At 36.6% G+C, this 16,479-nt stretch overlaps 1 protein-coding gene across 1 annotated transcript in view; it reads left to right on the top strand.

Annotated features, from left to right (window-relative positions):
* LOC129251459 (hemicentin-2) overlaps nucleotides 1-15,683 on the top strand; it is a 76,707-nt gene extending 61,024 nt beyond the window's left edge. The window contains exons 2-5 of the mRNA XM_054890807.1: nucleotides 5,227-5,781; nucleotides 7,407-7,664; nucleotides 15,338-15,456; nucleotides 15,629-15,683. Of these exons, the coding sequence (XP_054746782.1) occupies nucleotides 5,227-5,781; nucleotides 7,407-7,664; nucleotides 15,338-15,456; nucleotides 15,629-15,652 (956 nt within the window). The 3' untranslated portion in view covers nucleotides 15,653-15,683. The remainder of the gene's footprint in view (nucleotides 1-5,226; nucleotides 5,782-7,406; nucleotides 7,665-15,337; nucleotides 15,457-15,628) is intronic.
* The last annotated feature ends 796 nt before the right edge of the window (nucleotides 15,684-16,479 follow it).

Here is a 16,479-nt window from a genome sequence, read left to right as displayed (position 1 = left end):
TTTTGTGAACCGTTTGAGACATAGGGTACCACGAATAGAGCGAGACGTACAGTTTTGCAGTAGAGGTGCAAAATTCTTCAAATCGACTTGAATCGAGAGGAAGATGACAAGAGAGGCTAATTAAAATTACCTTAAAACGTTGAAGCAATTCGTGATTAAGACCAAGGCATTCAGACAAAAGTGTACTATCTTTAAATGCCCTGCGAGCTGTGTTTCCATCATTGCTGGTACCACTTCCTCCAGGCTTTGGTTTATCCACTCTGGGTCCCATTTTTTCCCACAGACTTGATTGCACCTCTTGTTTTCTTAATGCTACCTGTTCTTTATTCTTAGCGCCTCTGGCATCCCATCTTTTGATAACCAATTTATAAGAAACATGTAAGCAAAATTCGAAAATTCTTATCCAGGCATACAAAGGGCTGATTCCATGTAACAGTGACTCCTCATGAGGCATAAATTTCACACTCTTTATATTAGATAGATCATTAATTTGTTTAGGACCAGCATGACAGATAGCACAAGTTTTCATTGATGGCGTGTTGGTGATCGTATTTAATACCTTAACGTCAATTAAAGTCATTAATAATGTATATTGTACTTTAAGACGACAGCCTTCAATCAAAATTTCAAAGGCTTGTAATTTCAGAATTGGCTCTTCGATGGCCTTCTTTTGGGCAAGAATTACTTCTGTTGATTCCTTTGCGTATCGAATTTGAATAGGGCGACTAAATCTTGGAGATTGAGATGTAACATTATTCCACAAAATTACATCCACTTCACTTGATAACCTTAAGGGGATAAGTGTAGTAACGAACAGATTTTCATCTGTAGGAGTCTGTTTCTCATTGACACTATCATAACCTTGTTTGTAAGGCGAATGCCCACTACTCCCATCAAATCCCCACGAACACATCAGAACAGTTTTGAGCTCAGTAATTTTATTTTTTTGAATAAGACAGTGTAAAACTTCTCTTTGTAGTTCTATTATTCTATTCACCGTGTGGTTTAAAAGTTCTTGAAGTGATACTTCAGCTAACGTTTCAGAAATTTTAATTGACTCTTTCGACGGTCTTAACTTTTCTTTGGCTTCTCTAATCGCATTATACGCAGGCCAAATGTGTACTCCACTAGATTTGTTCGCTAATCGCATATTCTGATAGACTTGTTTAGACATAGAATTATCGAAAAGAAATGCTAAAGCCACTTCTGGGCTTTTCTTTTCTATTGTAGGAAAAGATGTTGTCATTATTTTTCTAATTTTCTTAGCCTGTTCCTCGCTTTTTGAAAGTTCGTTAAGTACCGATCGCAAATCTGCTTCCCCTGAAACTCGTGCCGCATGACTAGTAGCCATTAATAGTTTCTGACGATCATTATCATGTTCTTCACTGATTTTAGACACTTCTCGTCTTTTCGATCTAATAGATTTTTCTGCAAAATCGAGCGATGGACGACCTCTTTTAAGTATTTCAGTCTTACTTATTTTAGCTGTGAGGTCTAAGTCAGGAATAGTAAATTCAGAATCTAACCACTCTGAATTTTGTGACTCAAAGACAGCTATTTTCCTACTGCAATGCTGATATTTTGCATTTCTTTTTGACTTTAAACTATTTAAAGCATTTTTCAAGCGTTCCAATCCTTTACAACCTACATCTGATTTATTGATACCAATTTTAGTTAAAATTGAATCAACGGTTATATTCATGTCATTATTACCTAACATAATTTGAAGAACCTCTTTTTTCTTCAATGAAGTCATAAATAAGTTAAAATTGGCAAATGATTGATATACAGTCAACTCGCGCATAGATCAGTAAAACTTCATTTTTTTTAAAAAGAAAATGAAAAACCGCAGCAAACCGCACCTTTAGCTTGTTACACATGAACTACTGAAGACGTTAATGTAAAGAAATTGTTAATAGCTTCTGGAGTTTTGCGCAAGGCTCAATCGGCGTATTAACAAGTAGTAAAAAAAAACAAAATTTTTCACAATTATTCTCAATATTTCTAACATCAGATTTATTTTTTCAGCTATTGACTATTTTCACATACTACATGATTGCAACTAATGAGAAAATGCAATATAATTAATGACAAATACTACATTTCAGTAAAACAGTGACAGTTTAGAACAATAGCTATATGGTGATCATTTAAGCCTTACACTTATATTAACTTATTATACAAGCTTAAATATTTCATTAAAACTTATAACATTTACAAAATAAATACTTTCACTTATCTATATGATGATACTATATTGCATTTTGAAAAATCTTTCAATGACTTTTGGCCAAATTTTTTGGTCTTCTGGCCCACAGTGCAACCATCAAAATTTCATAGCGTTTTCATAGGCAACTTTGGCATAACTGAGTGCGATGTATAGACTTTATTTCATAGAAATGGGCTTACAGAAGGAATATACATCTTAATTTTTTTATGTTAAAAAGCCTAAGCCCAACAGAGGGCTCTCTCTAGAGAGCAAACATTATACCATGGCGGCATTCTTGGATATAGAAGACGACATTAACAATGTTAGAGGTGGACAGTTGTATTTGTAACTGGGTCTTCTCTATGCTTGAAACCAGGATCATCAAAGCTAATATGGGTAATATCAACATAACCAAGAAAGTCCACAGGGGCACTCTACAGGGGGATGTATTATCTACACTTCTTTGGCTATGTGTGATCAGCAAAATCTTAATAAAACTTAATACAGGTGGGGTAAAAGTGGTGGCGTACGTACGATGAATCACCACTCTAACCAACCAGCCAAGCCTAAGCCCATCCAGTGACTACTATTTGAGTTTTTTCCACGGCATGTGCCTCAATAACTACTATTTATTAATGTATGATCTATACAAGGGTTGGTACTAGACAAGGGACAGTATAGTTTCTGACAATATAAAGCTGTGACATTTTTCACTCGTTCGTAAAAAGCGAAAATTTGTGGCTTAAGGTAGTAGTCTTAATTGAAAAAAAAACTTTTAAAATATATAAAAAAAACCTATTTTTAATTTCAAAATATTTTCGTTCTAAAATATATTGAAAATATAATATGAAAATTTTAGACTAAAATTCAAAATATTAGTAAAGTTATAGCGCATATTGAAGAGCACGTCGTAGTTGGGTTTTGTTAGCCGCACGGCAACTGTAGATGTCATTGCGAAAACTTTGAACGTGTTTTTCTCAAAACAATGTTTTTCTGGTCTATCAACGACCTAACGCAAATTCTATTTAACCGGTTGATCTGAAATTCTCATCAGTTATTCCACACATTAGTAGTTCTGGCGGGTGCTACTATCGTTTCTTTTCAGCTGCAGTCTGATTTCCACCCGAAAAGCATACCTTTTTTCAAAGTTCGCCATTTTTCAAAAATATTTTCCCATTGTAACACCTGCCAGAATGATAAACCTACAGAACAATAATCAGTTTAACTTTTTCGTTTCAGATGTTCTGAAGAGCCAAGATCCTGTTGAAAAGCCACCTATCTTTTTTTTTGAAGACGCTTGCTTTGGTGCCACACTTCTACAAAAAAATATGTCAAAAAAAAAATGTTTTTGTATACTATTTGATATCAAAAATAACATACTATAAAATCGAAACGATGGCATTTTATATTCTTAAAAACAAATTCTTAAAAAATATCTATAAAAAATGGGTATTTGACCAGACGATTACATTAGATAGTTTACTGGAAGCAGACGAAACTTTGAATACAAAAAGAAATTTCGAGCTATGCAAAAACAAAAAATTTTAGCGACAGCAACGCACAGTTGGTTTGGCTTGTTTAAAAACGAAACTCTTATAAATAAGTTATCAGATTGGATGCACTTTTTCCAATAGGGTTTTTTGATACGAGTAGATCACGCGTGAATACTGTCAAACAAAATACATCATGGAAAGACTTACGCCTCAACAACGGACGAAAAGCGACGCTCTGTGAAAAGTGTACATCGCGCGCTCAGTCCAACTTATTTAACGATGGGGCTAAGTTTTGCTTTAATGACTACGTCAATAAGCAAAATTGGCGTACTTGCGCTGAAGAACAATCTGAAGCTGTTTAAGAACATCCATTACCTTCATTGAAAACAACCGTTGGGTGCGCCTAGAGTAATCATCGGCCCATATTTCTTCAAAGACGAGGCTGGTGTCAATGTAACAGTGAATGGCGAACGCTATCCCGGCCTGGAATTGAGCGGAATTTAGGCGAATATATCTTTCAAATGACCTACAGTTCAGCCAATTATATCGTTCGTTTTATATAATTTTAAAATTTGAGCGCTCTCAAAGGAAAACTTCAAGGATGTAGGTGGTATATATGATCACCGTATGATTGTTTCACAAAAAAATGTTTTTTTAGTTGGAAAAACGTTACATAAAATCTTGTTTTTGAAATGCTAATAAATATTTTTTTCATGAATGTGCCTATGGTAGAGTCTTCTATGTAATGAAGATGCGACAATTTCACCTTTTCCTCCCTTGCGCTGAATGAGCTTTGATTTTTTACTTAATTTTTTGTTTTTTTTAATATTCAAAGTGCAAAGAGCTTAAGAAACTGTAGTAAAATGACTGAATTATTTGTACTTTTATTACGCCATGGGACTTAACCTTATTTTATTTGCTATATTCTGCCTTCTCATGTTCGTTCCACTACTCTTGTTTTACAAATTAGTAATATGTCTATTATACTGTTTATCACATCCGTTTCCGTTTTGCTGACTTTGGCACATTGGCACATCCCAAGGGTGAACGGTTTATTTGCCTTGAGGTAATAAAAAATAGATTTCGAAGCCAAGCGAAATACAGAAGGTTATTTTAACAATAGGAAATAGCAGCCTGGTGACAACCTTAAGAAGGACGTTGACTAGCACACTGACACACACACACATATACCTTTGCACAGACATAAAAATGAATCGATGACGGTTTAATGGGCAATGATAATAAGCCTACAATAAAAATCAATTGATAATTGGCAAGCAGGGCACGTTGCTCTAGATTGCGCCTACCCGAAGCTGAATGAGCACAGGGATAATGGGCTCTTGCAAAACGTGCTTGTCAGCAGAGTGAGATAATTTAGCAAAGCTAAGCCGAGTGCGGAAAAATGAGTTTGCATTTTTGTGTTTTGCTTGCTTTTTGTGTGATTGTGTATGCAATTGAACGTGCACTTGAACTCCTCTGCCTCTTTTCAGCCTCTAATAACATACATCATTTGTACCATTTCAGCATTTCAGGGTACAACGAGACATCCGCCACATCATCATTACACGCCGCCACCGTCAACTGTTCACCACCTACCACAGCAAATTTTAGAATCAATGTCACTAGCAGCCCAGCTGCCATCCTCCTCATCGCTCTCGTCGTCAGCGTTATCATCATCATCATCGGCATCCACATCGTTGGCATCATACTCACAGCTTGAACTCTCCAACGCTATTGTGGAGAGTTTCGAAGGTGTCGGAAGTAGCAGTGAACCGCAATTCGAGAATACCACCGAACGCGAAGTGATTGCAGCTGTCGGCACAACAGCTCGGTTGCATTGCCGTGTGCGGAATCTTGGCGATCGCGCCGTCTCGTGGATACGTAAACGCGATCTGCACATTCTCACCATCGGCATTATGACGTATACGAATGACCAGCGTTTTTTGGCGCGACACATTGACAACTCGGACGAGTGGGTGTTGAAGGTGGTGTCGGTGCAGCCGCGTGATGCTGGCATTTATGAGTGTCAGGTGTCGACAGAGCCGAAAATCAGTCAAGCGTACAAGCTGATGGTTGTGAGTGAGTATCGCCAATAAAAGGGGATATTAGGAAGGGGAGGCAATAATTTAATGAAACGCATAAACATTTGAGAACAACAAAAACAAGTTCCCCATTAAGCACTTGATTGTATTTGAAGTAAAGTTTCTTAGATTCCATTGATCTCTTACCCCGCAACTGAAAAGCAGTGGCGTAGCATGTCTGGTTTAGGATAATACAGGTTTACCGGGAAATTCGTCCAAGAAACTTAAGAATGTTATTAGTTAGGACACTTTTGCTAAATTTGGTTTTTTGAAGTGGTGTTCAAAAGTTAACAGTTGTCGAGATATTCGATTTTACAGATTATTTAAAAATTTTTTTTTTGTTGAAAAGTTAACTTTTTTTAGAGTAAGGTCAAGGGTCAGACTTTTTCTGTTTCTAGTTAAAAGGTATGCCTTTAATTAGTAATAAAAATCATCAATAAAATTTGGACCAAGCTTTGATAGTTGAAACTACAAACAAAAAAAAAATTAAAATTGTGATATGCGACACATAAAAAATGGCGACTTTAAGATCACTTCAAAAAGTCTGAAATCACGTTTTTTTAATACGCAAAAATCTAAACTCCGAATTTCGTTAACTTTCAAATCAACTCCTCAAATTAGAAATTGAATCAAATAGGAAGAGGACTTTTCATTCAAATGTAGCAAAATAAAAGATCTTTATTGTTTTGATGTTAAGTCCATTCAGTTTTTTACCATTTTTCAAAAATATTTTAATATAAAAGAGTGGGAAAGAAGATAAACATGATTCGAGTATTAATTAAACAAACTGTGAATTCAAAATAGGTGGCAACCTTTTCCAGAAATATTTCAATATAGAAGATTGAGAAAGAAGATAATTATGATTCGCGTATTAGTTAAAGAATACCTATTCGAAATAGGTGGCAACCTTTATACAATAAGCGATGAGCAAGACTGTCTCCAGGTAAAAGAGAAATTTTTTTGTGAGAAAGAGTGTATTTTGAAATTGAAAAGAAGATTAAGGAAAAAATGATTCAGAGTTTCTTCAAACTTCAAGAATACTCAAACTTAGCATAGAACAAAAACCAAAACACCTCCTTGGCTTCTCTGATGCGCTCGTTGCGTGAGTGGAACAAACACACGCACACCAACACACTACAAGCGACAGCCGGACGCCAGTAATTAACCGAGCACGCAGTTAAATCCCACTCAATTAGTGCTCGCTCACTGCCTATCATGTGACTAATCACACAAACTTGGTCTTCTTCTTCTTCTCATTTTTCTATATCTATTCCCTAACTCCCATTTTGTTCTCTTTTTTTCCACATTTTTCGCAATTAACGCTGATTACGGCAATGAAATGCAATGCCCATGCAAACGCCTCCGCAATGTTACCGTTATTGGCAAATATGCACAACAACAACTACGTCAACAACAATAACAACCACAACGAACCATCATAAAACCAACAACTCATCTACACTCACTTCTCTGCACGGCATGGCATGGCACGCATTAACACTAAACAAATACATTGAATGATGGGCTGAATGGTTTGTTCGATGTTCAATTTGCACGAATGGTTGGCTGCTGCGCGCCTGGTGATGCCGTTATTTAATGACGTTGGTTCGCGTACCCAAACAGCATCAAAAGCGCAAATCCTCTCGAATCGCGAACTCTTTATACAAAGTGGCAGCGACATTAATTTGACGTGCATCGCACCGCAAGCGCCCGGGCCCTACACGCATATGATGTGGTACAAGGACAGCGAATTAATTAACGATTCAACGCGCGGCGGCATACGCGTCGTATCGGAGCAGCAGATGAAGATGAGCAATTTGGTGATATCGCGCGTGCTGCACCGGGATTCGGGGAATTACACATGCTCGGCAGATAATTCAAGTGAGTACCATAACCCACCACCATCAACCAACCCTAAATGGGGGCACCTCCAACATATTTACTACTTCTGATTTACCTGTTTGGCTTACAATTACTGTGGAAGCTGCCAAAATAGTCTAGCATTGCCATGTTTGTTGTGTATGTATGCTATGTTTTTACAGTGGTGGGCATAGAAATATCAACAGGTAATTTAAACGCTATTGGAAGGACATACAAATATTGAATTGACTACTTTTTATCTAAATAGTATTTGTTCTGAGTATAAAAGAAGGCCTTATGATCCGAGTTAAATAAATTAGTTGTGCAACCATTTTAAGGTAGTGCTGTGTAAGGTGAAAAATGAGATAAAGACTGAAGGCGATGAGCTTAAAATTCTTACTATACGAACTGAAACTGAAGTAGCAGAGTTGGGCTCAGTTGGTCAGCAATAAGCAAATTTTGTAGGGTAGAACAGGCTACTGGATCCACGGAGAGCAAAACGTGGTCCGAATGAAAATGAGACTCGTATGGAGTTTGCTTGCTAAAAGGATATAATATTTTCGCTCGATCAGTTCCAAGCTGCGGAAGATATTAAGAATTTCCTTCTGGAAGAAGGTGGAAAAAAATTGATTGAGCACACAAACAGTTTAACAGGACGACAAGCAGACTTATTTATTTTCTGTCAAAAAGCCATTGGAGTAAAAATACACCCAAAAAGCGTAAAAGTAACTTTCTGAAGTTGTATGCTATATTCAAATTGGACATATTCGGATTAGACGACAGATAACATTCTCCGAAGCCTAGCAGAACAAAAAACTAGCAGTCTATTTGAATTACCTCAACTATATATTAAAGACAAAATATAAAGTTCTTAAATTCTCCATACAAACACTTGGCCTCACTATGGATAAATTTCTGTGCTATGTGCAATCTAGTTCAACCTAACTTAATCTATTTTCCGATGAATACAAACTCAATTGATTTGGCTCCGATGGAATGGTGTAGGTGAAAAAACATATGTAGTTTAGGTTAACTTTTGTCCTATAATTGAATTAGAAAAACCGTTAATTTGGTAGACAGCCAAACTAATTGGGTATGCTTTGCCTGCCGTTGTGCCATTAGTACAGATAGAAAGATCGGTAAACCAAAGGCCTTAAAACAATTTTGCAAAGTCATCTATTTCCATTGTGAGATGGCTTCAAGTCTCTAGTACAAGCTTAGATTTTTGGGAAATGCCTGCGTCGTGTTATTATCACAAACGGTGATTTTTTTTAATTTTTTTCCTTCGTTTATTAGGTATTCAAAATCAAGAAAGACTTAGTTTTTTTGTTTTCTGCAGGTAAAGGATTATTTTTCAGTAGTCAGGATTTGTATCCCAGATTAGTCTAGAAGCTTACCAAACGCATTTTACTCACCTTGAAGACACAGGTGAAGAATTGGTTACGTATATTCATGCCTCTCACTCATGTCGACGAGTTCGGCCATTTTGAATGTTCAGTTAATTGTTGACAGCTGCTTTGCTTGCATGTGTTTTGGCTCGTCTTCGATTTTTACCTATTCAAAAAGATGGATCAAAGAACCGGTATGAAATTTTGTGTAAAAAACGGAATTAAGTGCGCGGATGCATTCCGAATGTTAACTGTGGCGTACGGAGAAGCTACTTTGGATCAAAGCAACGTTTATCGGTGGTACAAAATGTTCTCCGAAGACCCAGAAGATGTGAAGGACGAAAAGCGTGCCGGACACCAGAGCACCTCAACAACAGACGAAAAAATTGATAAAGTGAAATAAATGGTATTGACCAATCGTCGAATCACCGTTAGAGAAGTTGCTGAGGACCTAGACATATCGATTGGCTCGTGCCATTCGATTTTTTTCAATGATTTGGGCATGAGACGGGTCGCCGCGAAATTCGTACCAAAACTGCTCAATTTCGACCAAAAGCAGCATCGCATGAACATTGCTAATGAGATGTTGGGCTCTGTCCGCGAAGACCCAAATTTGCTTCAGAGGCAGAGGGTGATAACTGATGACGAATCGTGGGTTTGTGGTTATGATGTGGAAACCAAAGCTCAATCATCTCAATGGAAGCTGCCGCACGAACCAAGATGGAAAAAAGGGCGCCAAGTTCGGTCGAATGAAAAAGTTTTGCATGAGTTCTTGCCACAGGGTAAAATGGTCAATAAAAAATATTACCTGCAAGTTATGCGCAGTTTGCGCTAAGCAATCTGCCGGAAACGCCAGGAGTTGTGGAAGAACAAAAATTGGCTCTTGCATCACGATAATGCCCCTACTCACACATCGTTGCTTGTGCGCAACTTTTTGGCCAAAACAACACACTAAACACACAGCCACCGTATCAGCCAGATCTGGCCCCCTGTGGCTTTTTCTTGCTCCCGAAACTGAAGAGACCCATAAAAGGGCGACGCTATGCTACGATTGTCGAGATAAAGATGGCATCGAAGGAGGAGCTGAACAAGTTAAAAAAATGATTTTTTGAAATGGATTGGGAAAAACGTTGGCACAAGTGAATAATATCTCATGGGGATTACTTTGAAGGGGACAAAATTGATATTAATGAATAAATAAATAATTTTTGAAAAAATACAAAACTCGCAATACTTTTTGAACTAAAGGAAATTTTTAAAGCGTGTTTCAACTTAGGTCATATTCCAGATAGTTGGAAACTAGTCAAGGTCGTCTTCATACCAAAAGTAGGAAGGACGAGACATGAATCAGCGAAGGACTTCAGGCCAATAAGTCTTTCGTCTTTCCTGTTAAAAACTTTTGAAAGACTTTTGGATATACACCTCAGAAGCTCTTTGGAGGGCTATGGTATATTGTATCAACTGCACAACACGCATACCTTAAAGGCAAATCTACGGAGACAGCGTTTCACTAGGTAATCCGAACAAAAAAGGGCTCTATAGAGAACAACCATTATATTAGAATTGAAAAATCTGAGCGTCTCCCTAATACCAGCAGTGTAGTGAGAAGTACTGACAATTGGGGAAGCTTGTAGGCTACTAATCACGGATTTCTCTTTTAGGGGCAATACCGCTATTCTTTCGGATAGCCAAGCTGCAATCCAGGCACTGGACGCGGCTGTAAAAGCCTCGAAGGTGGTGGAGCAAAGTAGGAATAGTCTTACCACCTTCAGGGAAAACCATAAAGTAACCTTAATTTGTGTTCCGGGACATCGGAACATAGAAGGTAACGAAAAAGCCGATGCACTAGCAATAGGGGGATATGCCATGAATAGCACACCATTAGGTGCGGTCAAGAGTGCAATTTCCCTAGAATACCTTCGAATCGCAGATTGTAGGTGGAGAGACCAGACGAAATGCAAAATTATTTATTTATTTATTTATTTATTTATTTAAGTCTATGAATTACAATCCTTACAGACTATGATACAAAAGTTGCTTAGATTACGCTACAAATATATTATATAGTATGTATTTAAAAACTATACTAGCTACTAACTAACTATAATATAGAATTCAAAAGATTTAAAAGTGCTGTTCTTGAAAGCGAGAAATCAAGAAGAACATCATTATGAACGGCATTTAATTCCCGTAAAGCACGAGTAATGGGAGCATTGCTGGCATACGTAGTTTTAAAGTTTCCCCCATAGTAAGGGTAGAAGTTCCTAAGAGATCGCTGGGGAACATTAAATCGAATCCTTTCCAACAAGTAGGGACAATCAATTACTCCAGTAATAATATTATGAGTAAAAGACAGACACAGTATAGTCCTACGAATCTCTAAGGACTTGAGACTTATAAGCATGAGACGAGCAGAATATGATGGCATGGGATCAATAAAATTCAGGGACCGAAGGGCATATTTGAGAAATATTTTTTGCACACGTTCGATTCTATTAATAGCTTGCTGACTACAAGGTCTCCAAATAAAAGCAGCATATTCTAAGTGAGATCTAACAAAAGATGAATACAGTAACTTAATGGTATAGGGATCAGAGAACTTAGTGGCGTTCCGTCTGACGAAGCCCAACATCGAAAAAGATTTAGAAGTAATATAATTTATATGGTTATTAAAAGAGAATTTGTTATCGAAGATGACACCAAGGTCCTTAAACTCACTAACACACTGCAGGGCACATGCCGAGATCCTGTACTTAGTGCACAAAATATTAGATGTTTTAGAGTAAGATATTTGGAAGCACTTAGATAAGTTCAGCGAAAGTCGTGAATTCTGGCACCAGAAGTAAAGCCTATTCATATCGGCTTGAAGTTTAGTGGCATCCTCTTGCGTCTTGATCGCTGAGAAGATCTTAAGGTCATCAGCATAAAGCAAAAATTTAGCAAATGTGAAACAACTTTTGATGTCATTAATAAATAACACAAATAAAAGCGGTCCCAAGATACTTCCTTGCGGAACACCTGAGATGGCAGCAAAGGAGGTAGATGAAATACCATCGATTGTTACAACACAGCGTCTATTGCTCAAATAAGAGTTTATCCATTGCAGAAATGTAGAATGAAAGCCAAGACTAGCTAATTTTTTAACTAAGATTCTATGAGAAACTTTGTCGAAGGCTTTCGAAAAGTCGGTGTAAATACAGTCAACCTGGGAGCCAGCGGAGAAAGAATCAATGCAGTATTCACTAAAAACGGCCAGATTAGATACTGTAGATCTGTTAGCAATAAACCCATGCTGATTAGGGCAAATTAAAGACTTAACGGCAAAACTCAGCTTTGCATAGACCGCATGCTCAAAAATTTTGGAAATAGTCGACAGCTTAGAGATAGGTCTATAATTTCTAACGTCATTTTTATTGCCACTCTTAAAGAAGGGCGTAATGAAAGAGAGTTTCCATGCGTCAATAAAACACCCCGACGATAAAGATTTGTTGAAAATAATTTTCAGGGGATAGACGAAAGCCGGACAGTTTTTTATCAAAACTGCTGAAAGTCCATCAGCATCAGTTTGAGAGGATGATTTCAATTTAGTTAAAGCATTACTAATATCCTCAGAAGAGAGGCAAAGACCTCCAAAGTTCAGGGTTTAATCTAAGTCAGAAGAAAAGTCGGATGGGCGATCAAGTTCGTCGTCAGCGAAATTAGATTTAAAAAATTCAGCAAACAAGTTTGCCGCTTCAGTTGGGGTTCGCGCTTGGCTATTATCGAAAAACATACCAGTGGGAACACTGGCACTACTCCTTCTAGATTTTATGTATTTCCAGAAGATTTTGGGATTCGCTTTAATGTTTAACTCTATATTGGTAATATAGCTGTTATAGAGAGATTTATTTAAATCATTGAAATCCTTTAACGCTTGCTTATATTTAACGAAGTACAAATGATTCTTCGTAGATTTAAACTTCTTGAAATAATTATTTTTAAGATTTTTAAGCTTCTTCAGAGACTTAGAATACCAGGGCAATTTATAGGGCTTTTTCTTTCTGAGCGGAATGTTATCTAAGCAGAGTTTAGACAAAATGGACTTAAACGCAGAAAAACTACTAGATGTGTCAAGTTCAGCAAATAAATTATCCCAATTAATGTCAAGTAATAAGTCATTGAAATTGACAAAATCGCATGAAGAATAATTGAATGATTGCCTGACATCAGACGCAATAGTAGCAAAACTATGAAAGTCGATTTTGACAACTAAGGGTAAATGATGCTTACCTTTTGGAGTTATGGAATTCAAACATTCATTGATCTCGTAGTTTATGTTATCACTTACAAATATGAGGTCTAATATTCTATTCAGAGAATTAACAAAATTATTAATTTGAAATAAATTAAGACTAAGAATATTATCAATAAGATATAATTCATGGTTTGCAGTTACATTATTTGGTATGAGAATGGAGTTAGAGGCACTAGCACACCAATTTATTTTACTCAAGTTGAAATCAGAACGTTATGGCCCACCTACAACCTCAAGCAATCGCCGGCATTAATAAGAATGAAACGACGGGACGCCTGTAGACTAAAGGCAGTCATAACTGGCTTCTGGTCTATCGGAGAACAAGCCGCCAAAATGGGCATCCCTCACAACACATACTGTCACAATTGCAAACAACCGGAAAAAAGGAAACAATATTCCATTTCCTCTGCGAATGACCTGCCCTATGGAAGGACAGAATGTTAACCCGGGGCAAACCGCTGTTCGAGAGTCTCGAGCAACTGTCTGGCTTAGACGTTAACAACCTGGTAAGGTTCCTAAACCACACAGACTGGATATAGTTATGCTGTAAATAACCGTTAAACAAGTTGGTAACGAGGATGTGGCAACAAAATGGTGCGGAAGCGCTAGTTGGATTCTGGATGAATCACCACTCTATCAACCATATGTGTTAAGACAAAGGTTTTTAATACCCATTGTGATTTCATTGTATCTATTTCTATATATTCCTATATATTCTGTTGCTACTCCTTTAGATCATTAAAAAAGGGTTTTTTATAGATCGAATTGGAGGTTCTGTGCGCACAACCTTCTCTATGATTGTTCTGATTTGTGATACGATTACTGATTATTCGATTACAAAAGTGAAGCACTAGACTGCAAAAGTTTGAAAGTTAGGTTGGCTGCTCTTCGAATCTACCTTCATCTACATGATCTTCTTCAATGTGAGAAAAGAAAAAATCTGCTAATCTTTCGCAGTAATGATCCCAATTAGCAGCTACTTGCTTGACGCATCTGAAAAGATCGTTGGGAATTCGGCTAAATATCCCAAGTGACGTGGCAGCCGAAGTTCCCCTCAAAATTTTCTTTTTCACCATGGCTAAATAACAAACCTGGTAATCAATCATCCTGTGCGAAAACAAGCTTTCAGATAAAAGCTTTGATGTTGGTAAAAAGAGCACTCACCACTTTAGCAATTAGTTTTTACTGTATTTCAACTTTCTTTAAACGAAATGCGACACACTTTGCAAATAGATATTTCAAAGCCTAAGTGCTGGTTGAGCCATCATGCACGCCCACTGATTTTCAAATGAATTTATTTATTTTATTTTATTTTATTTTATTTTATTTTATTTTATTTTATTTTATTTTATTTTATTTTATTTTATTTTATTTTATTTTATTTTATTTTATTTTATTTTATTTTATTTTATTTTATTTTATTTTATTTTATTTTATTTTATTTTATTTTATTTTATTTTATTTTATTTTATTTTATTTTATTTTATTTTATTTTATTTTATTTTATTTTATTTTATTTTATTTTATTTTATTTTATTTTATTTTATTTTATTTTATTTTATTTTATTTTATTTTATTTTATTTTATTTGGGAAATAACAGCAAAACATCAAAAAATGTTGACTTTTCCGGTTGTCACCATTTTTATGCCCGCCACTGTGCATTCATATGCCGTTACGTGTGAGCTATAATCGCTTTGTGAATGGGCTAGTAGTCTTATTTAACCATACCAGCGACCGTCGCTAGAAAGCAGGCCCCCCTTGCTTGCCACAATTGACAATCCCAGGAGCATTGGTGCCATAAAAGCTCAGAATATTAGCAAATCACGATGCACAACTTGAGACTGCGCCCTCTATGATTTTCATATTTCTAACAAATACATGTATGTATGTGTGTACGTAAATATGTGTATGTGTGTATGCACTTATATATCCTAGCACATTTTCTATTGGCCACACTGATGTCATCACTTCACTTATCCCTCATACTGATTTGTTTGATTTTCCCTTACAGATTCCGACAGCGTATTTGTGCATATCATCAAGAGTGAGCAGCATGCGGCCATGCAACATGAACTTGCCACACGCATGCAGACGCCGCGCCTGCTGCTGGTACTACTGACGTTTTTCTATGTGAGTTGAGTGAGTTTCTCCCACACGAATATGCCCATACACGCGCACACGAATTTATGCACGCGTTTCTAATTGTATGATAATTTTGCTATAAGCTGCTTATTGGGCGCCCGCTGGCGTATGAGCAACATTAATTTTGCTTTCATTTCGAATTCTCTCTTGCCATTCACAGTTATTCGAATGTTCAACCAAATGAGAGCGGCCATTGCGAACACAAATGCTGATGCGCTAAAAATCACTGTAATTTAAGATAAGAAATTAGCAACAAAAACACAATAAAACAATTACATTTATGGAGCAAAAAATTAAGTCATAGAAAATATTAGAAATAAATTTTACATTAGCAACAGCATAGCTGTTCATTGCGCCTTTGCCGTTGAGAAGCCAACGAGGAGGTGAAGAGGTTCGCATTTGAAGGTTGGTATTGGCCTAGAATCGATGGGATTTGCAGCAAATGTTACTAAAAAATATTTTCAATTTCTTTTTTATCTATTTTCCTCCCTATAGACAGCTACTTCACCCCCTTAGTCAGTGCCATGTACGCCTTCGGGTTCTTGTAAAAAAATAAAAAAAATCCAAAAACAACTACGCAACTGTGTTCGATTGTTCGGCGAAGGAATGGCGTATGTGCTGCCGCTGCCGCTGCTGCTGCTGCTGCTCAATTTTTGCAACTTTGCATGCACAAGAGACTTGATAATTGTTAGATTTCCTGGTAAAATATTACTTGGCATTTTTTTGTATATCCTTTAGTTGTTTTACTGTTTTTTTGCCTTTAGATGGATGTTTTATGGATTATGTTCCACTTGTAAATGTAGTAAATTATAAATAATTTGTAAGTATTTTTGTACTTAATAATAGCAGATAAGTTATAGGTTTTAATTAGATGCGTAAATAAGTGAAGTAAACGAAGTCGACGGTAAATCAAAAATTAAAATCAATAAACTAAAGTGTATATACAGATATTTGAAGATAAGTGTTTCAGTGCAATGTTTTGGGAACGACGGTGAGTATGAGGATTTATTA

Source organism: Anastrepha obliqua, chromosome 1 (assembly GCF_027943255.1).
Source record: "Anastrepha obliqua isolate idAnaObli1 chromosome 1, idAnaObli1_1.0, whole genome shotgun sequence".
NCBI classification, from domain to species: Eukaryota; Metazoa; Arthropoda; class Insecta; order Diptera; family Tephritidae; genus Anastrepha; species Anastrepha obliqua.
The sequence above is the reverse complement of the archived record's forward strand: the minus strand, read 5'-3'. Positions and strand labels throughout refer to the sequence as shown.